This window comes from Perca flavescens, chromosome 18 (genome assembly GCF_004354835.1).
Source record: "Perca flavescens isolate YP-PL-M2 chromosome 18, PFLA_1.0, whole genome shotgun sequence".
In the NCBI taxonomy this organism is placed as follows: Eukaryota; Metazoa; Chordata; class Actinopteri; order Perciformes; family Percidae; genus Perca; species Perca flavescens.
In genome coordinates, this window is record NC_041348.1 from 19,190,654 (window position 1) to 19,212,967 (window position 22,314).

Consider the following 22,314-nt stretch of genomic DNA (forward strand, 5'->3'; position numbering starts at 1 on the left):
TATATCTACATTTGCCAATATTAGCTTTAACAGCAGAAATTAGAGATAAGTACATGGCATTTGGTGGAAAGGGGATATCAGTCGTGTATTCACCTGTATTCATCACCCAGATATTCCAAGTCAGGTTGTCTTTAACTGACAGGCCAAACAAGCCCTAAGTTACAATGTTCTCTTACCTAAAGACCAAGACCCAGGAGTTGGCTGTGTCTTGAAGAGAGACAGAGTAATCAGCGAAGGTGACTCTGGTCCATTCATCCTGCTGACAGGAGTAGAGCTCTGCTTTCCTCTCAGAGTGGTCAATGATATAGCTGTGCAGAAGAACACAGAAAGGTAGAGCACATTTTAAAACTTAAATTTCAAATGAAGAATTAAACGTGATCTATTATGCTTCTCCGTATTTTCTGTCACATTTATAATGTTATAATGCCGGATTTTCATGTTAAGTGTGACCAAAGCATCAAATAATGAGGTAAACGTATTTCAGAGAAATCCCAGTGAGCAAAAACCTCAGATTTCCCAATGTTCTGAACGCTTTGCTTTTAATGTTTTTTTTCTACTTTCGGCTCTGTGTCATGCAACACGGAGCTGTCATCTGCTCCAAACAGGCTACTGAAGCGTTTTTTTAGGCTAACGTTACTGCAGTGTTTATTGTCACATATTGTACTGTAGGTGCATGCTAACGCCAGAGAAGCTGTAATCTTGGCTACCAATGTTGTTAATTTCTCACCAATTTCGGGTCACATTACTGCTGGAACATGTCCGGTTGTGTAGTGTATGGTTTAGAAGCCTTTATTGGTGATTTTCACAGTACAAAGTCCTGCTACATACTTTGTTGCAGTCAGTCTCCAGCTGCAACGAGTGCAACAACAGCCAAGATTATCTTAATACATTCATTGGAGATTCCAGGAGACTCAGAGATGTGGAAATACACTGGCCAATCAGAGCAGACTGGGCTTTCTCAGGAGGAGGGATTAAAGAGACAGGCGCTCCTACAGAGCGTCTCATACAGAGGGTGAATACAGGTGCAGCAGCCATGGGCAGTACAAGTATTTTTTATTAACATTAAAGCATGTAAATATGTTCTAGTAGAATCAAATACAAGTATGAATCTGAAAACGGTATATAATAGGTCATCTTTAAAACCATGTAGAGATTTAAAGAAAATAATTTTTTCATAAACGGACATTTCAACCTCTCCGTTTTCAAAAACAACATTGTGCACACCTGTCAGTTTTCAAAAAAGTGTTCGTTTACATGTACCTTTGTATATATGCCATCAATGCCGTCAAAAGCATGCCAAACCTGTAGGTAGCAGTGTAACGAGAAGGTCAAGCCCACGTTAGCCAATCAGAATCACGAAAATAGCAACAACAGCAACGAATCGCTTCCTCTTTCTCTCTCTCGGCTGCCTAAACCTCCGTTTGTCTCAGTTTACATGCAAACGTGCAAACAAAGTTTTCCAAAATCTTAGAAATCTTTAGAAAGAATTGTTTTCAGAGGCAAATTCTCCATTCGCGTGTAAACAAGGGGCATAAACAAAGGGAAATGTCTCAGTTTTTCAAAAACATAACTCTGAAAGGAAAGTAGATGCACTTTACAACTCAGCCTGAACTTTGACTGAAGTGGATGTCAGTTAAAAAAAAAACATGCTCAAAAGCTCATTACACACTACCAACCCCCACTCCACCCTCGTCATAAACACGCACACTGACGAAGCTCTAAATGCTCATGCACACAAATACTTCCCCAGGCAGCGGGTCATTCGGCAGACGCTGCTAGCCGATTGGAACGGGGAAAGGATAAACAGCAGATGGTACCACTGGGAAAAGATGGAACACAATGTGGAAAATGCTCCCTGCCTGGCCGCCACAGGCCTCCACAACCAGAAGAGAGAGCAGATTCTTGGCATGTGGTGCAACAGAGAGGCTAAACGCATGCCCATACAACGTACACATCATTGATACAGGACTGCAGTCGGAGCCCTCGTATTTTCTGATATACTGACATTCATAGGAATGAATAACTGTTAGGTTAATAAGGTGTGGAGTGTTTTGTCTTTGTCTATGCAATTCATACATTGTTTGCACATTATTTATTATCAGACGGAGTAATTATGAATATGTATTTTTATCCATTTACCGTAGCAAGAGGGCAGCATGTTTTTCTGCATCTGATTCAACCTTCGGCCACATGTCTAAAAGAATCTTAGATGCACTGAGGTTCCCCTTTGTGCCTGAATGACACACACACACACACACACACACACACACACACACACACACACACACACACAAACAAAGGTAAACACCATTAAAGATGAAAGACAATCCATGTTGCTGTCAACCACATGAAAGAATTATTGTATCTGACCTAGTTCAAGGTTGAGTACAGAAATTGCAAAATGCATTTTTGCCTCATTTAGTGAGAGGTGATAGGAGATTGTTCACACCTTGACATTAACTTTCACACTCATCTCACCAGACAGTTAACCACTCTGACAAAACAGAACATTTGATAACAGATGCAGTACTGTGTGTTCATGAGTATGTGTGTCAGTAAGTGTGTGTTTGTGCATTTAATTGAGAGAAACGCACTGAAGAGACAGCTGCATGACAGACGTTTTCACATCAGACATGTGGCATAGGTGTCCTCACATCCCCCCCCCACCCCCCTCCCCCTGCCTCCATGGCATTCAGCTCTCGCATTTTCAAATGGCTACTTTTCCAAATTGATACAGCCATTATAGAGGGTCGAGGCTGGCTATTGAGAGATGAAGACCTATCATCTTTAGAACCAAAGAGGGACCAACAGATGTACAGAAAAAAAGGTAGAAAGGTTAGAGTAGAAGGAGAACATTAAGTGGGAAAGAGCAAGGAGGAAAGTTTGACAAACATATGTGGTACTGTATAAACAGATGTGCTGTGATAGAAAAGGCAAGTGCTAACTTTTCTTTAAACAAATGGCTTTTTAAAGTGTACAGGCAGTGTTTTTAAAATATGATTGGTATTTTGCCATTACTGTAAGTGCCACTCTGAAAGCTGCACACTTTGTTCTCTGACAAGCAAATTAATTCAATTTAGGAGAACTTAACCATGACAGGCCTATTTCATAGAAGTCAAGCTGTTCAGCCTGTGTGTGTGTGTGTGTGTGTGTGTGTGTGTGTGTGTGTGTGTGTGTGTGTGTGTGTGTGTGTGTGTGTGTGTGTGTGTGTGTGTGTGTGTGTGTGAGTGCTCATGCTAATGCCACATAACCACCAGCAATATTTTAAGGTTGCTTGCAGATGGGTCCTATAATGATGTGGATATTTTGGTATGCTCAAACCACATTTTCAAGCCATAAAAGACTAAATTCCATCAACGCAATAGTACAGCACATTTTTATGCAAATACTGTATAAATGAGGCTGTCCATACTCCCATATGTGCAAGTGCAAGTTATTCAAAAGGTGACAGTGTAATGCGCTGTGTCTGGAGAAGACACAGATAGCTTCACGTCCTGGAAATAAATAGAGCCTGTCTGGCCAATAAAATGCTGCAAATAGTGGTCTACCTTCATCACCACTTCTGGAGAAAATTGGATTTTAAAAAGATTTAACAGAGGAAACATGTAAATTGCCTGCAACAAGAGCATAACTGGCAGTGAAACAGTACAAGAAACAAAAACAAAATATTATATAAAATCAATTTACAAGGGAACAGCTTCTTAGTTATGTCTTTCTATTTAACCTATATTTATTTTTCAACAAGCTGTCCAGCGTTTCCATGTCTTCTTTTCCCCATCTTTCACTTGCTGTCACTATTGAGAGGTTTGGCTATTGATGCAGAAATGTTGTGTATATGTGTGTGTGCATTTCCTACATGTGTGTGTATATCCCCTCTGTGGCCACCCCTCATCTGTCAGGGTCTATTAGTAAGAGGGGCAGTCTCATCAATTCATATTTGTGCCTCTGCTCAGAGGCTCAATATATGCCATCAGGATAAATAAAACAGTAAATATAAGACACAGAAGGTGTTTTGTGTGTGTTTCAGACACTAAATAATCTACAAATAAGATACATGTATTCTGTTGTTTTGGTTGTTATTTTTTTTTCCTCATTTGGCCCTTTTAGCTATTCCAATTGCTGCATATGTGTTTGCCTTTCAAACATAGAGCAGAATTTATAACCGTCTAATAAATAATAAGTTAGTATTTTCAACAATACAAATGAAAGATAAGATTTAAACCTGACCATGATACTTGAATGAATAGATTTTCTATCTGTGTATGAGTGTGTTTACCTGGTTTTGAGGCATTAAAGATCTCTCGCACCAAGTGCCCTTTGAATCCAGCCTGCAGAATGGTGACTGCCTTGACCTCGCGGTCTGTTGGCTCCCTGTCTCTCCAGCTTTCTGGAGGCTTTAATTCTGCATCCACTTAGAGAGTTAAAGCAGAACATTGTGAATTAATATTAAATATTGGACTATGAAAACTGTTAAATACATACCGGTAAGTGAAATTATACTGAATTAAATTCTTTACATCAGTTTACTGTAGTTTTAGGCTTATACTCACAAACATAGACAATAAAGACAATAGACAATAAATAAATAAATAAATAAATAAATAAATAGACAACGTATGTGTAACATTTACAAACATACAAATGGCACTTGTAGGGGAGTGTGTTTTGAAGTTGGTGGCCAAGAGTGAAGGGTCAGCTGTGAGGGCCAGTATAGCAAAACGCTCCTTTGATGTCAGACTCCTGCCCAGAACCTCACACAGCATGGTGTAAACTGCAGAGTTAAACACCTATACACACACAAAACGTGCACAAGGGTGTTAGCAATTGTGTGCTGTATGTGAGTGACTGCATGTGAGTGTTGAGTGTGTGGGGATGCTTATTTTTCCAGGTATTTTAATTTTTGTAATTTAAATCCTCAGTAGTATATGAGAATAACAGTTTATATAAGAGATAAATCATGACCCTTCCTACAAACCCCCCTGTTCTTCAAGTACAGTAGGCAGGTGGTTAGAATCCACATTGCTTACTTTTTCAATAACCACATAGGTAAGTGTGTATATCCGTCTTTTACCAGCAATCGACAAGCTACAGACATTGATAAGAATGAACTTTCAAGCTTGACAGACATATAATGTAAATTCAAAACTGAAGCAATGTGGTATTTAAATAAAAACCTTGTCAGGCTAAGAAAACATGTCATTTTACTATTCCAAAAAGTAGAAGAAGCAGCCTACAAACATTGTTAGTTTATAGCAGTATGCATCCTGGTTGTGCAGTTATCTGAAAATAAGGCGGACCCTCTGGCCAGAACTGATTATTGTCTACGGCTACTGAAAAAGATCCTAAAATCACTGCAAAGCGGTGGCATTATGCATCCTCTTAAAATAACTCAAATGTTAAATGGAAGTCAAACACTTGATGCATAGTAGCTCACAGTAAACAACATGGCTGTTAAGGAAATCATGAGCACTAAAAGTATGAATGGTGATATTATTTATTACTCATTAATTAATCAACTCATTTACATGCTAAATGGTCACAACAAAATGTGATTTAGCCATTTTGAACTAAACACTGTCTCTACAGACTGTATCTAGATGTAGCAACTGTCAATCAATTAGTAGTAGTAAGTATAAAGCAAGGTGAGCTATTCACTGTATGTACATCATAAAGGTGTGCCAACATAGGCCCATAGGTACAAATGCTACCTTGTGATGTTCCTCTTTTCCCAGGGTGGTGTTGATATTTTGGGGGCAGTGAGCCTCTTCTAGGGTTCTTCTGGCTGCCGGCTGGTCCTGCTCATCGCTAAAAGAAGACACCACTCTGGACAGGGCCCTCAATATAGACGAGGCCTGCTCAGTGAAACGAGCACTTTCCTGTTTAAAATTAAATAAAGCAGTTGGGCAGCATTCAAATTCTGTTAACTGGCGCAAATTAAACAGAATGCAAGTTAAATTGAAGAGAAAAGCAGAACGCCCAAAATATCAATACATTTCAGTGTGAACTTCTGTGTTTTAGGCCTTGGTCTAAAAAGTAAGAAAGCAGAGGCATCGTCTAACTACCATGATGTGATTTTCTAAATTGAAGCTGGAGTAAACCTTATTCAAAAATGTTACAGCAAGCACATTGCAGGCCACTTTCATCCTGTCTGTCACTCTGTTCAACCAAGTTCTGTTCTTTACTTTTTTTATTTTCATGACACTGAACAGGTTGTATTTCTTTTGTTTCTGCTCCAACAAAACTTTTTGTTCCAACACATATCCAGATTAGAAATATCAAAAATACTTGTTTTTAGAGGATTGTGCAGTCTTGGTAGAAGTATTTGTGTATGCTTTCTAGTTAATTTGTTAAGTCACCATTGTATTTCTCACTGTACATGCCCCTATCAGAGCCTGTTTGTTTTTGTGTAGTGACATATTTGAGCTTTTTATGAGCAAGGAAATGACTTGGAGACTGATGGCGTTTTTCCATTACATGGTACCTGCTCGACTCGCCTCGACTCTACTCGCCTCGACTCGCTGTGCGTCCGTTTTCCATTGCAGATTTTAGTATCGCCTCAGCGTGGCTGGTCGTCATAGCGACTGCCGTGGGCGTGGCTTAGTAGCTTGCTTTTCCCATTGACATATCCCCGACGCATTTCCTGGTTCTTCGTCTCCGTAAACAACATGATATCAAAGAGATAGTTAACGTTTACTGCTCCAGATTTCCCACCGTGGTCACATATATATGACTCTAGAGTCGCTACTCGCTTTGTTTCTCTCACATATATATGACTCTAGAGTCGCTACTCGCTTTGTTTCTCTCACATATATATGACTCTAGAGTCGCTACTCGCTTTGTTTCTCTCACATATATATGACTCTAGAGTCGCTACTGGCTCTTGGAGATAATCGCCGTCACTCTCTCACTTCTCCCTCGCTCACTAGCTCCCCACACACACACATACGGCGACTCGACACACACACATCACACATGCACACACCAGCGCACCAGTATAACCATCAGGCCACTTGTATGCTACGGAGCCTCCGGCAGCAAAAAAAACACCGCTGGCTAAACTATTTAAAAATGCCGTCTCTCGCTACCAATGCAGTGATCAGTGACCCTTCTTTCCGACCAATCAGCAGCCTGCAGGGTTTCACGTCACCTTCTCGGCTCGCCTCAGCTCGCTTGGAACCTTGACTGAGCAGGTACTAAAAAAAGTACCTGTTAGCTGGTACCAGGTACCAGGTTTTTCGTAATGGAAAACCAAAAAAGGCGAGTAGAGTCGAGGCGAGACGAGTAGGTACCATGTAATGGAAAAGCGCCATGAGAAGGAATGTAAAGCAATATGCATATCACCCCTTATATTAGAAATGAACATGTTAAGGTGTCACTATCTTGTAGCAGCCGATGACTGAAAAGATGAAAAGGGTGGATAGGATGAAGTATTGAATGTGTTATCCATATCTTGATTGGCCTGTGTGTATTCAGACATAAGAAAAAGGAGGGAACAAAGAAAATGTCAAGAAAAGTTTCCTCTGCTGTACATGCGCTGTGGTAGACCCCTCATTTGGAAAATTGCATCCACAGATAAAGAAAAATTAAATGAGCACTCTGCATTTAGCAAACAAACTAAGGGCCACGGTTACTTTGGAAAGGTGTGGCATGATGGTTTCTTCATCCCCAAAGATGAAAGGTGTCTTGCTGCACAGGTGAACGTGGTAGCCCAGTGTCGCCTTTGTGTGGAAGGATAAGACATGCCGCCTGGAGGGGAGAGAAAGCAAACAGAGTATTTTTAAAACAGGAACACATCATCCAGGATAAAGGATCACACTTTGATTGACATCTTAGAAAAACACTCTTAAAAGGTACTCTAAGTGATGTCACGCATTTTTTAGGCTACAACATTTTTTGTCACATACAGCAAAATCCTCACTTTCCGCGAGCTCGGTCCCCTATAAATAAACGTGGTCTCTGTAGACAGCCCAGGCTCCACTACTCCAACAAAAACAAAGTGGCCAACCTGGACCACAAAAACATAACAAACCGTGTACCAGCATTCAGCCAATAACTGACAAGAAGGATTGGGGGAGGGCGGGGGTTAGTGCGCTGAAGCACGGAAGGGAGGGGAGGGGACAGGATGAGGAGGAGGGAGGGGCGAGCTAGTCTTGTTTTGTTTGAAAATACTTTGAAAGTCAACAAGAATAATGTCACCCAACATCGCTTAGAGCACCTTTAATTATCTCATGACCCCTCAGATTTATCTTGTGACCCCTTGCAGTTAGGCTCTAGACAATTTACTTTTTTTTCATTGCAAATATTAGGTAGAACAATGTCCAAATATTAGGCTACTACATTTCTGAAACTAAAATTAAGTAGCACAGAGGTATCCCTCCAACAACCTCCCTGTGGCTTCACAGTGTTTGGTAATAATAACTGCACAACAATGCATGAAATAACACTGAATAAAATCCCTTTTTAGTCTTAATAGTGAAACAATGTTTCTGTCAAGTAATACTGAATTGGTCAAACAGTCAGAAGTGCTGTAGGCTAATGTCCTGTCTGCCAAGTGCCAAGCTGAGTTCACAGGGCCTGGTCGGGCATGAGAGAGTGGAACCCCACTTCCTTGGCCCCATTAGCTTTACATAATTCAGCCATCACAGCCTAACTAGATGGATGAGCACCGAGGCAGAGCTGGGCTAGTGCTGTAGCAGCAGAGGACAGCATACAAAAGTGAAACAGATGTGAGAAAATAAGGTGAAAGTACGGGGAAGAAGAAAGGAAGAAGAGAAACATGGAAATGAAGAGGGAAAGAAGGGGAGATGTAACAAAGGAAGAGAGACAAAAACCTTTTTCAAATTAATAGATTAGCACAGGAATGTAGGTTCAATAAATGTAGAAGAAAAGCACACAGGTCAGTCAGTAAAGAGACAAAAAAAAATAACACATTAGCAAAGTAGTGTACGACATACAGATGGGCTGACAGGGAAATACAAAGTGAAAAAGATTGGAAGCGTTTAAAAAAAAATCTTTCCCAAAAGCATGGACATATCAGCTAATTTCTCTTGGAGAGAGTGTACTATGGGGCGTTTGGGCATGATAAGTTGAGTGCTATGTGTGTGATTATGGCTCAGTGGTAATTGCACTGCTGCATACCTGCACCTGACCCTAGAAACTAGGCCCTCTGCTTCTAGGCCAAGTAGCACCCATTAATAGAGACTAGGACAGATGATTTTTAATGCTTTTCAGAGCATCTGAGGTAGGCAGATATCCTCTGCTTACTTTATGATAGCTTTAAGTGGATCTCTGCATAGCTTTAAAAATCACAACAAGAGTGAACCGCTTCCTTTCATCAAGAGCTCCCCAGGGTGCTGTGCAAAAAAATGCATACATTTTTGTAACAGGTTCCCATGATGGGAATTAAAGCTCTAACCTTGGCACGATTAGTCTCATGCTGACGAGCGCTTAGGGTAATTCATGGTTATAAGGTATAAGCGTGAGAGTGGAAAAATTAAATTTGAGAAGGGATCACATTTTGTTTAGATACATTAGCATTTCATGGTCATATCAAGATGTAAATATTTGTACTAACAATACAAGAATCAAAGTACCACCATATTAAATATTGTATAAAGTATAAGTATAAGTATAAAAAAATACTACTACAGGATATACTACTGTGGTACAGTAGTAGCTAATGGGGATCCTGATGAACATAAAAGTTCATTACAGAGGAACATAGATGTGTGACATCCTAGTTTGCTCATGAACTTGGTCTAAGCTTTTAATTTTGAACAATACACTACAAAATATTCATAAATGCTGTCCTACCCTGGGGGTAAGTTAAGTATGGCTGCCTTTGAGGAGGTGGTCTTGATGGTAAGAACTGGCAGCTGAGACTGCAGGCTTGTCCAGGAGTAGGCCTGGGCGATGAGAACTGCAGCCCTACATGCTGATGACATGTCCTTTTCTATGAGGTGTTGGAGAGCGGAGAGAAAATGTGTACTGGTCACACACCACAGTGAAATATCATAAACTCAGTAGGTCACATTCATGAAATGTTCATACATCTTTGAGTAATTCTATGATTCTTTACATATACTATATATCACACATAGGTTATAGTGTAGGATGTGTGCATGCTCATACAGATAGTTATGATTGATGTTAAAGACTTGAGTCAAGCTTTGTACATTCCTTTCATCAGAAAATCCTTTTGTATCTGAGTATGTATGATTTTTTTTGATTTGATTTGATTTATTAGACAGTAACAGAAATAAATGCATAACAAGATGCCATCACAGTGACATTGCACATTTAACAGAACTGTCGAGGATAACACAAGAAAGTTACAAACTTATTTCCATTGTGGTCCTCGTTGTAGTCTGAAATGTATGTGTATGTATGTATGTGTGTGTGGATAAACCCTTACTCTCCTCAGCTGTATCTCCCCAGGGAAGCAGAGCAGAGAAGCTGATGAGGATCTGGGGGGGTTGCAGGCTGTCCACACACAGGTAGTGAGTGCCTCTTACCTCTGGACACTGGACACACACACACACACACACACACACACACACACACACACACACACACACACACACACACACACACACACACACACACACACACACACACACACACACACACACACACAGGCCTTAGTTATCAATATGAAGGCAGAAAAAGGTAAAGAACAAGTGAAAGAGAAAAAGAGCAGAACGCTGTAGGGAGGGATGATGGATAAACTGATAAAAGGAGGGCTTAGTGCAAGAGAACCTGGATGAGGGAGGTAAGTGAAGGAAATAAGAAGAGATAGAAAAGAGCTGAGTGACTTAAAGAAAAATTAAAGGTGGCACCTGTATAGGAGAGGCCAAGACAGTGAACTTAGTAATGTAAGACAAAGCAGCCGGTGAGAAAGACAAAGCAGAGTGCAGAAAAGACAGATCAAGGGAAGAGGGAGAGAATGCATACGTGTTCTGCATGACAAGCAGACTCAGCAGACTGTAAAAATAAGGTCTATACACACAGATGTGCAACACACACACAATTACACAAAAGATCAGACAAAAACCTGCGCCACACACATATGCACACCATCACTCTCCGATAACTTCAGATCTGTGTATATGTGATGCATATGACACAGTTTATTTGTGAACATATTCATTACTTTCTGAAGACAGGCAGAGGGGCAGTAACAACTAGCACAAGCCAAGGACTACTTTTACCAGACACCTAATCTGGCTTAATTTCTGTTGTTTTGGCCTCAGTGAGGCAGAAACAGTTATTGTACATTTAGAATGTATTCTAAGATCCTCCTTAACACTTACAAAGCTCTGCACTGCTTGCAATCACTAGGTATCCGTGAATTGCTGACTCCTCAGGAAGCTATTGCCTCTACTGGTCTTCAGATAAATGACCTGTGCCTATAGCCTACTGTTTCAGACTCTGACAGACTTCCACTAAATGTTAGGGCAGCAAACCTTGTTTTAGTCTTTTATGCATGGTTCATTTTTGGCCTTTGAAATAGCAGTTTGACGAAAACACTCTTAACTAGATTAGTAAAGACATTCCTGTTCTGTTTATCTTGTGCATGTGCACAAGGATGCATATGCAGTTAGGCCAGTTTTACACTATTCCACTGATCTACAGGTGGCATGGCAAAGAATGATGTAAAACATCATCATTGTTTGTTTCCAAGAAATCTCTACAGAGCAACTTTAAGTTTCATTAAAAGGTTGAATCGCACATGGCAAATTGTTTGCTCATGTGCAATTGGTGCTTGTGTGTGTTTTTGTGTGTTTGCATGTGTGTACTTCAGGGCTTGCTGCTGTAGATGTCAGAGGGAGGGAACCAGTGGATTGTGTTGATGATCCAGTACAGTTGATCCCTGTTTTGGGCAAGACGGTGGTCTGCAGACAACAACAGCTAAATTAATGACAATATATCCAATACTAACAGCATTAATGTGTCAAAGCACAAACACACAGGGCCCTATTTGAACGATCTAGGCGCACGGTGTGAAACGCATGGCGCAGCTGCGTTTAGGGTGTGTCCAAATCCACTTTTGCTAGTTTGAAAAGGGTCCGTGCGCCAAGCGCATGGTTCAAAAGGGTTGTTCTTAGTGTCTTCATTAATTCATAGGTGTGTTTTGGGCGTAACATGCAATAAACCAATCAGAGTGTCATCTCCCATTCACTTTAACAGCCAGGCGTGTTTTTACCTTGGCGCATTGCTATTATGATGGCGGATTAGCACCGTAATATTTTTATTTGTAATCTTTTGCATGTTTGTGTGCTGCTGCACTTCCCTGTGTGTGTGTAACAAGCATAGTATGTGTGCTCTGCATAAGCCTAGGCACATTTTACTCATTTGCTGTTAAAATAACAATGAAATGCTGCGCTATTGACTTTAGACCAGGTTTTTGTTGGTCAATGGCGCGATCACTTCCCGCTGCCTCAACATAGCAACACGCCAAGAAATCACCTGAACACACCTCCCTGTAAGACCAGCACACTCATGGGCGCAAAGACGGGCGCAGGTGCATTTGCTATTTAAACGACATGGGTCTCAAAATAGCAAAGACACTAGCGTCGGGCGTTGCGCTGCGCTGTGCCGGGTGCAAGATAGGGCCCATGGAATCATGTGGGAAAATAAATGGAAAGCTTAGAAGTACCAGCACTGGAAACTGAACATGCAGAAATAAGTCTCTGGGTTATTTTGTGATACATACTGTACCTTGAAATGAGATTTTTGGATATGATGTGGGTAGATCTGTGGTTTATGAAATACCCAGAGAGTCCTAAAAAAAAAAAAAAAAGTCAGTTCATTTTGATAACTATTACCTTAATCACATCAGGCCCCTAAACCATCCTTTTTTCACAACTGTCTATGTTTTTCTATTGGCAGAGTATGTTTGCAAGTACATATTTACAATATGTCTGTGTGTGAACGAGTGCATGTGTGTGTGTGTGTGCGTGTGTGTGTGTCTCACTGAAAGCATTTAGCAAAGTCATCCAAGTCCACCCATGTCTCCTGCAGGATGGGTTTGACAGGAGCTGAGGGTTCCACAGTTACAGGCCTCTCCATAGCAGTTTTGGGCCTATCTGGAAGGGAGATTAATTTGTGATTAATAATGTTATTTATAAACATTTTTGCTGGGTTAGACATTTGGTTAAATGTAGCAGGTCTGCAGTATACAGCCATCTAGCTGAGAGATGGATTATAAAGCAAAGTACTTTATTTAATATAATTTATTATTGATAATACTAATCTGCAGCATCTCAACATGTCCTTGTCAAGCTGAGTAGCATCCAAGTTGACTGGGGCTTTTCATGCCACGCTTAATACCAAATAGATATAGAATTGCCTGTGAAATCTCCCATTTTAAAATGCTGCGAGTAACAAAATGCCTTTCCTCTTGTGACTCATAACAAGTTATCCTCGACTCAAATCGTTATCTTAAACAGTGAGCCAAATTGGCCAAACTCCCACATAATGGCATAGAGTAAGCGCACATGCACATCCATACTCCCACTCACTGACTCCCACTATCTCAATGCATGCACAGCAAAGTCATAGACATGTGCACACTCTCCATCCAAAAAACACACACATGCATGCACGCACACAGTTGCTTTGCCCCCAGGCTCGTCTCAAAGAGAGAAGTCTGATCAGAAAGCTGAGGCGGCGAGGGCCAGTGTCTCTGCTGAGCAATTGTGGTCCGCTAACTTAAACTGCAGGTGTTACTAAGCAACTAAACGGGGGCAGAGAGAAGGCAGGAAATTCAATCCAACAATTGGATAGTTGTCATAAGGCACAATATAAAGTGGCCTGGCCAACCGGCAGAAGCGTGGAGAGAAAGATGGAGGGAGTGGAAGCGAGAGACGGAAATACTTGTAATCACATTAATTGGACAATGCTGCACAGATGCTGCTCAGGTCAACCAATAATAAAGTTACTACATACACTAAATTCATAATTTCCAATTAAACAAAATGAATGGTCACCTGCCCATCCTAGCCTAATATTTGACTTCAGGTAAGGAGATCTTGTATACAGATACAGTGCAAATTATTTTCAGCATTGCAAAGGAACAGCTTTTACCATTGGAGATGTAATCGTTGTCCTTCTTCCTGTCCTCTGCAGTAACCTAAAGGGACAGAGAGAGAGTTACAGAGAGATAAACAGTGAGTTGCTGATAGAGTAACACTGCCAGAGATACGCTTCCGCCCTCTAGTGATTCCATGCCAGCTGTGGTGTTGCGCCATTCTCGCCAAACACCACAGGACACGAGACATGGTTTAATGTGACAAGGGCTGCTCCTCTCCTGCTAAAAACACCACCAGGGAATACCAGCTCTAATTTAGTTGGACTGTCAGTGACAGATGGGGAGTTATGTTGTTTAGTATGTTACTTCTCTTAGAGGGAAATTACTCAACAGCTCTGATTTCATGCTCATCTGCCCAACAAAATTAAAGAAATATAGCTAAAGAGTTTATCAAATCCTTCAGATACCACATTCTTCTGTCTGTGCAAGGCATGGGATGATGTGGTCTGGAAAAAGGCAAACACTGTTGCCTTGTTATTAGAAAGCTAGATTCAAGTGCAAAACGTGGTACACCTGTATCAAGTAGCTGAACATTACTCCAGGCCCCTTCATTTGAAGCTCCCTTGAGGAAAAACCCTGGTGAATGTCCAACAATTTACCAGCTCTGAATAAGAATGATGTCTTTATTTTGTGTAACTTCAAAACAACCCCAGCCAAGACTCTCTGATGAGTCAGAGTGAGTGTGTGTGTCTGTGAGTCACCGCTTATTTGAATAAGTACCCGGAGACCCAGACAGATGGAGAGAGGCATTGTGATTGGGAGGCACACTTGACCTCCTCTCCACCACAATAGCAACACTTAAAAAATGTTAATGTGTGTGTTGTCACAAGAGTGTGTAAAGGATCAAGTCAAGCTCGAAGGCATGGCATGTACCGTCCACCCACAACATGCTATTTATTAGATCACTTACCTGTGTACAGTATGAGGACATTGAGATTGATAGATCTAACAAACAAGGCTCCTGGGATTTTAAGATGCGCTTTTGTCAGGAAAATGATCTTTTTCTGTGATCAAATCACAGTTAAGGGTTGATGTGTGGAAGAAAGTGCATTACTTTAAAGCAACACTATGTAACTTTTCCCGCTTCGGTCCCCCTACAGGTTGTCTCATTGGAACTACAGCTCTCTCCAGATATCACATTTTCCCCATGTTCCGTACATAAAAAATATCAAATAAGTTAAAGATCAGGCAGAAGGATATCCATTGATCTCAGAGCCCAGACTGGACTTTGGGAAATGTAGTTTTCTGGCACAAGTAAACAGAAACCACAAATGGGCTTTGGTGACTTAGCGATTAACCACATTCCAAGCATATTGGAGACTAAAACAGCTACTCATTCAACACTAATTTTGAGTGAGTAGGCCATTGAGGGTATTAGGGACATCATGTGAAACCACCTTCTTATATTCTAGGAGCTAGGCACAGAGGTTGATACTGTTGGCCAGGGTTGACAGAAACAGAGGGAGGGGTCAAAACAGCACAAAAAAAAAAGAACCTTCTCACTTGTACTGTCCCCTCAGCACGTGACCCAGCATGTGCTTGTGAAGAGCGGGAACACACACTGAGTAAAAATGTGGCACACATATGACACATACACAAACCAATCAACATGAGTGCATGTGTGCACAGACATCAAACGACACATCAAATTAGCGTGTCCATACTGCCCTAGCCTAACCGCTCTATAACTGGTCACAGTTACACAAGAGGGCGATTAATATGAACTCTATTTTTTCTCTCTATGCTAGGAGTGAAGTGTAATAATGAACCCCCCAGGAGACGCAGACACTGATGGCTCACCATCTAATTGCACTGCTTTTTTCATCAGCACAGTACACGACCTCTCCCTGAATGAAACCCACGCACCCCGTTCACCACCACCCCACACCAGCCATTTTCTTTTCCTATCTCCTTCTGTTTCCTGCTCCGCTTTCATCTCTCCCTGTCCAACTGTCACTTTCTTCCCACTTTTCAGTCCCCCTCCTTTCTTTTTCTGTACAGTTGGCCCCCTTCTTTATTCCTCTCTATCTTTGCTTCTATCCTTGTCTTTGTGTCTGTCTGTGTGTGTCTCTCTGCTGCTGCTGCTCTGAACATACCCCCCAATCTCCCTTCCCTCACTGGTTCTCTCTTTAGTGCAGATGTGCCCCTGGTCAGTGGTGGCCTGGCTGGGAGACAACAGAAGTGACTTTGAGACTGGGGGATGGCAGCCTTGATGTCACTGACTCACAGAGCTACTCTGATGAGCCTTCAACTGCATACTTACAGGGTAGACAGAGGGGTGAGAGAGAAAAAATGGAAAAGAAAGGAAATAAAAAGATGAAACTTTTGCGGGAAATTTTGCGGACAACTGCTACAATCTTAGTACTTGGATAAATAGCATTAGGCTGAGCTTCACAGAGCCTCACATCTATTTTAATAAATGGATTGGGGTTACCACAATTAATTGAGGTTCAACAACAAAATGCTCTGTAACATGTTAAACACACACATGCTGAATGTATAAATCAACTCGGTGCCCCAGGAAACAGTAATTCTGTGTACCTCTATTTTGTCTGTTGTGCTGTTTGGTGAGTTAGTGGTGCGTTCAACGGCATCAGGCTCAAGGCCTTCCCGGCATTCAGTCTCCTCTCTCTCAGCAATGCACACCAGAGGGGATACGTAGGAACGTTTCCTCTGAGCACTCTGCTTGGCCTCTCTGACACACAAAGACATGTATTCATGCTGCATGCTATGTGGACATACTGCACATGCATCATATCATAATCATGACATACGTGCATCTCATCTCATGGTAATACATTTAGGAGCGATACACCAGATCATCTACAAGTGAGTCATGCATGTCACATTATAGACATCAAATGACACTAGAACAGCATTTATATTGTCACACTGCTTTGATCTGTGATTTGTTTTAATTTTAAGAATGTGGGCAAACATTTCTTTCAGGGAGTATAGTTATAGTCAAGTGTGAACAAAACGATCTTTATAACATTGTATTAAAAGTATAAAAAGAAATATGCCCATATAGTTTGAATTCTTCAACTGCTACCTGAATTTCATTGCCCTGTTGCAGGGAGAACGGAGGGGAACAGTAGGAAGATGAGGCTAAGACTAATGTGATCATGAGAATATACTTTTTTGATCCACAGATGGAGACTGTTTTCTTTCTTTCCTTCCTCTACAGTGAGGTCAGAGCAAAGGTCAGCTATAGAAAATTGAAATACTCTTTAACCAATACGATTAAATTAACAGAAGAGCAGGACGACAGAAAAGACTCATCTTGTTTCATTTTCTCAGTCTTATATCATTTAAGTGTACATACAGCTCTGGGATGGGGCCAGCGCTGCTCTTGACACGGTAGAAGAGAAAAGGGCTGGCAACCTCAATGAACTGTTCTAGTTTTGACAAAGGAAGCTCTGCGAAAAAAGAGGGGAAAAAAACTCACACATCATGCCAGCATTGCTTTTTTTACACACTGACTATTTCTTACTGCATTTTTTGTTTCACACAGAGATCAGCTGATGTCAGATAGGCCCGAGCCAGCAGCTATTTCCATTACAGAATTATTGTAGCTATCCTCATCCTTTTTTCATTTCAGCATGCGGTACTGTTTGCCCTCTGTACTGCAGGTTCTAAATCTCCTGCATTAGCACTCGCTTTCCTTTCTAGTCATATTTATTCAGGAAATTCACCTACACTCTATCACATAATTTGTGTGTGTCTGTTTGTTTGATATCCTCCTCCTGGTGTCCCCCTTGACCACCTTTTTTACCAAACTTAATTTAATTTTTTTATTTCCTGCCTGCTTATCTGTCTCTCACACACTCTGTGGTTCATCGGTGACCACGATCTCCTTCCGCGGGCGGATGAGTTTCCATTGGGGTATAGGTGGAGGTTTGGGTGGTGCCTCCAGCTGGCATGCCCGAGTTCTGGTCAACAGGACAATGTGGCTGTACAGCAAGGAGAGACCGTACTGACGAAGAAACGCTGAGGAATTTGCCTGTGTGACAAATGCACAGAAATAAACATACATGCAGTACAAAGAAGAAGAAAAAGAAGACGTTTACAACTTTTTCTCCCATTACTGTCACCTGTAACCAACTCTACAGGTTAATCATGTCAAACTGTCAAAAGGGGATTCTGACCCAAGATCAGAGAGTGGAGGTGATATAACACGTCCAACAAAGGAAAATCCTGTCCACCAATTAGCCCTAGCATGGGTGTAAATAATTGAACAAGTCTGTTAAGGCGAAGCAACCAAATAGAACACACCATGCCCCCAGGTCACAAGCACTGTTATGTTTCATGTCCACCACCCACTGTTACTTTGGGGCTTCAGTACATTTTTCACATTACTGTGCTATAACAGAGATGACCAAGGTAGTATAAATTAAAAAAGTATTGAAACACAATTAAATGTTTTCACATTTAGGGCAGAATCATTATTTTGTGTGAGTAAGATTTTGTGTAAGTCTTTATATTTAATTGTATCCATATGATTCAACACAAAAATGAGCGAGCATGTCCACACAAACCTTAAATGTACTATTTGTACTGCGTAGGGTCATTGATATAACTCCTAACATCAGAGTTGAGTTTGCTCTTCTTCTTCTTGACATCTTTGAAAATGCTTGTGTAGACATTCTGGCCAGATTGCCTTCAGACTATATAGTAATTGCATCACAATGTGAATCTCTCTACTGTAAGCTTCCAAATCTGTAATGAAGATCTGACTGCAATCTACAGAAGGTGAAATCTAATTTTCATGGATGCAAATGTCTCTCATGACGGTGTGACGGAAGTACAAAACTTGCACTGAATGAGCACATGTATGCATAGCCAGCAACAGAGGAGGAACAGAGAAAATACATACCATTTGTCCAAACCCACAGGAATTATTATGCGGCTGTAAAGGGTAGTAGCTTGCACACACCACTACCTCAGGGGAACCTGAGAAACACACGCACAAAAAACTGACACTAGTACATGTAAACCTCGTAGGCATATGCAAACTCACACAAACATACACACTCCAACATGGACATGCAAAAATTCTATACTCTGACAGTATGACTGACATTGTAGAACTTGCACTGTATCAGTGCATAATAGATTTTACTGAGAGAAGACATTATTGACGGACCCTGATTGAACATACTGATATAGTGAAAAATAGTGCCATCTACCAATGTAAAGTAAAGCCGATATACAAAAAGTTGTATAAATGTATGTATAAGGTAAAATAAATAAGGCAACAAGAGAGAATCTAGGTGATCTATGGATGGCCCTGCCCCTGTGTGGTGCATCTTAGAGAATATGGTATAAGGATCACATGTGCCAGGGGACATGGAAAATCAATTTGAAGGACCATGGTGAAGAGAGATGGGAGCACTGCTAGACTAATACAAAGGCTACACATTAAGAATTGAACAGAGAAGTGGTTCTCAAACTGCATAGTGATTTATGCATTCCAATTTATGCATTTCATTGGACAGTGGGCACCAAAACATTGAGACAGAAAGAATGTGTAGGGTTTGCATGCTTGTATGTAAGCACTGTGTGATGCATTTCCCTTGAAAGATAGCCTAAATGTTCCGTGCGGTATTACTACTTTGTGCGTGCATGCCGTTACATTATGTTAGCAATATCCATCACTTTTATAATTTTTGTAAACAAGTGGAATTGTAGGAGAGACCGAGGGACAGATTATTGGCAGATATCTAAATAAGAGAGTGAGAGGCGAAATGTAATTCATACTGCAAACCATTTATGTTGATGGAAAAACATTTTATACCTTAAATGTGGTGTGTTCAATTAAAAAAAGAAATCTTGATATTAGGGTAGGATAGGGTACAACCTTAATAAAGCCTTTACTGTATCTCTCTACCTTAAAGAGATGAAACAACTCCAAGCCACACACTCTTTTCTGAGGACATTTCAATCCATCTTTCATCACATAACCACATTTGACTTGGGAGGCTCTTCTGTCCTGCGGGAACACCAAATAATTCACCCTGCCACTGCTCCCTCTGCTGGTTTATTTATAGTCCACCACACACGCATTAACCATCTCACGCTCCATAATACATGAGCATGGGAAAACAGGAAGTGATGCTTGAAAGAACAGGAAAGAGGCAGCAGGGCACTGGCTGAGAAATGAAGGGATTTGTAAGAATGGCATGATAGTGAACTTTGAGTTTTCCCCAGTCCTAAAGTACATCACCAAGCAATACTATGAATACTGCAAAGGTTATTACTGCTTTAAGGCAATGGAATCATTGATAAGCGTGAGTTTCTTTTGGACAATAAAATATTCATTGTTATGCTCCATAGTAGTTGAATTATGGATGCAGAGGGAGGAAAATACAGATTTACACACACTGTGCATTCACATGCATATATACAAATATATAGTTCTGCATATAAACAGACACACAACAGATATACAGTATATAATTTTTTTAAACAGCCCGCGGATAAATTAACAAGCTGTAGTAAAGTATTATGTGCATACAAATGATTACAATCTAATGGATCATTGATTTAATTGACTCACTCAATTAAATGTGCAAGCAATGTGTGTAATTGAGATGTATGTTTCCGGGTATGCATGTGTGCATTATTGTATGCCTGTCCATGTTTGTGTGTCCTGGTGTGTGTGTGTGTGTGTGTGTGTGTGTCTAACTGTGGCACTATTCAGACCTTTACCTTTCTCTGGCAGCTGACTCTTGCTGTCATTAAAGCTGGAATCTCTCCCTGCAACTGGATCTGCAGTCTGTGGCTTCGTCTCCGGCAAACTCTCATCTGGGTGTGTAAATATGGGAATGGTGTCTTGTAAGAAATCCCAGGTTTTGCCCAAATATACAGACCTGATAGGAGGTTAAAGAAACCTGAATTGGTTACAAGGTACAGGGGATGACATTATTATTACGTTTCAAAATAATATTATTTCTTAAAATAACTTTTTTCTATGTTTTGACTGAAATGTGCTTGCTTGCGACTGTCTACTTCTCTAATACAAAATTACAACTTTTGAGCAAGCAGCTTGATCCTGTTTGTGTCGTCGATGCCCCCCCTCCTCCCGTAACTAGACAGTGAGCAGAAATTTTGATTTATTTAATCCTGTAAAATGTATGTGGGTGTGGGTACATGCACATACAACTGCAAACTCATGTGTCATGAATCAATCTGAAACACAAACAATGTCATGTTTAATGCCTGTATGTGTTGATAGATTCCCCAGGCGACCCACTAACAGCATCTAACCTGCTGAACTAGAGAGAATAACACTTCCCAGCTCCACTCCAAAACACTGTTGTCCCATTGTCCATCACTGACAAGCTGAGATTCTCCGCTCCATGCTGCCTATCCTCCCCCTTTATTATATATCTCTGTATCCATTTTAGACCCAAATCCTCAGACTTCCCATACTATTGTAGACAGATACACTTCTCTCTCTGCCTTTGCTACAGTATACTTTATAAAATAGTACACTTGAGAAGAAAAAATGCACAGCTTGTGTGAGTGCATTTAGTGCCACAGCCTTTATTGTGATAAACTACCATTTAGATAAGTCTGTCAATGGAAACCTATGGAAAATATTTAGATTAAGAGACAAAAAGACAGACGTACAAGATTGGAGTCAATGAGGACCTTACTTCATAGGACGGATTTCTGGGATCCAGCCAGTCAGGGTGTGGATAAAAGTCAATTCGCCCATCTGCCCACAACCCTCTGACACTACACTGAAAAACAACAATACAAAGAACTGTTAAAAAAAGACAGATCTGCAACAAACCAGAGACTCCATTCAAACTACCCATAGTGGCATTGGCACTCTTCTCAAATGGAACTTGTGAGGTCACAGTTTCAATTTGTTAAATTGCACATAATATGCTTGGTGCTCAAGTATTTAAACTCATGGCAATACTGTTTCTATGCAATTGACAAAAATGGATGTCACTTTCTTTTGTTCTCTGTCTTGATGTTAAGGGATGACACCAATGAAAACAACAAAGGTAACTGACATCCATGAACTTCGCCATTTTTTTGTGACGAAAGTGTAAACTTAAGTATTACGAATAATGAAACAATTGGATGTGAAAATTGACTCTTGTTGTGGTTTGGTCAATTGATAAACACAATCACCATTTAATTTACCATCACAAGCATATATAGGTCAATAGGTTAACAAGTCAACAGAAATTGTTGCTGTTATT

General features: G+C 40.7%; 1 protein-coding gene across 2 annotated transcripts in view; it reads right to left on the bottom strand.

Annotated features, from left to right (window-relative positions):
- adgb (androglobin) overlaps nucleotides 1–22,314 on the bottom strand; it is a 46,124-nt gene that overhangs the window by 17,051 nt on the left and 6,759 nt on the right. For both annotated transcript variants that reach the window (XM_028605877.1, XM_028605876.1), the window contains exons 7-24: nucleotides 21,754–21,840; nucleotides 20,804–20,964; nucleotides 18,969–19,045; nucleotides 17,921–18,095; nucleotides 17,418–17,511; nucleotides 16,634–16,787; nucleotides 14,089–14,134; nucleotides 12,977–13,088; nucleotides 12,721–12,784; nucleotides 11,799–11,894; nucleotides 10,415–10,523; nucleotides 9,814–9,952; nucleotides 7,632–7,746; nucleotides 5,709–5,876; nucleotides 4,640–4,787; nucleotides 4,277–4,411; nucleotides 2,140–2,233; nucleotides 177–308 (exon numbers count right to left, since the gene is read on the bottom strand). In XM_028605877.1, the coding sequence (XP_028461678.1) occupies nucleotides 177–308; nucleotides 2,140–2,233; nucleotides 4,277–4,411; nucleotides 4,640–4,787; nucleotides 5,709–5,876; nucleotides 7,632–7,746; nucleotides 9,814–9,952; nucleotides 10,415–10,523; nucleotides 11,799–11,894; nucleotides 12,721–12,784; nucleotides 12,977–13,088; nucleotides 14,089–14,134; nucleotides 16,634–16,787; nucleotides 17,418–17,511; nucleotides 17,921–18,095; nucleotides 18,969–19,045; nucleotides 20,804–20,964; nucleotides 21,754–21,840 (2,106 nt within the window). The remainder of the gene's footprint in view (nucleotides 1–176; nucleotides 309–2,139; nucleotides 2,234–4,276; nucleotides 4,412–4,639; nucleotides 4,788–5,708; nucleotides 5,877–7,631; nucleotides 7,747–9,813; nucleotides 9,953–10,414; nucleotides 10,524–11,798; nucleotides 11,895–12,720; nucleotides 12,785–12,976; nucleotides 13,089–14,088; nucleotides 14,135–16,633; nucleotides 16,788–17,417; nucleotides 17,512–17,920; nucleotides 18,096–18,968; nucleotides 19,046–20,803; nucleotides 20,965–21,753; nucleotides 21,841–22,314) is intronic.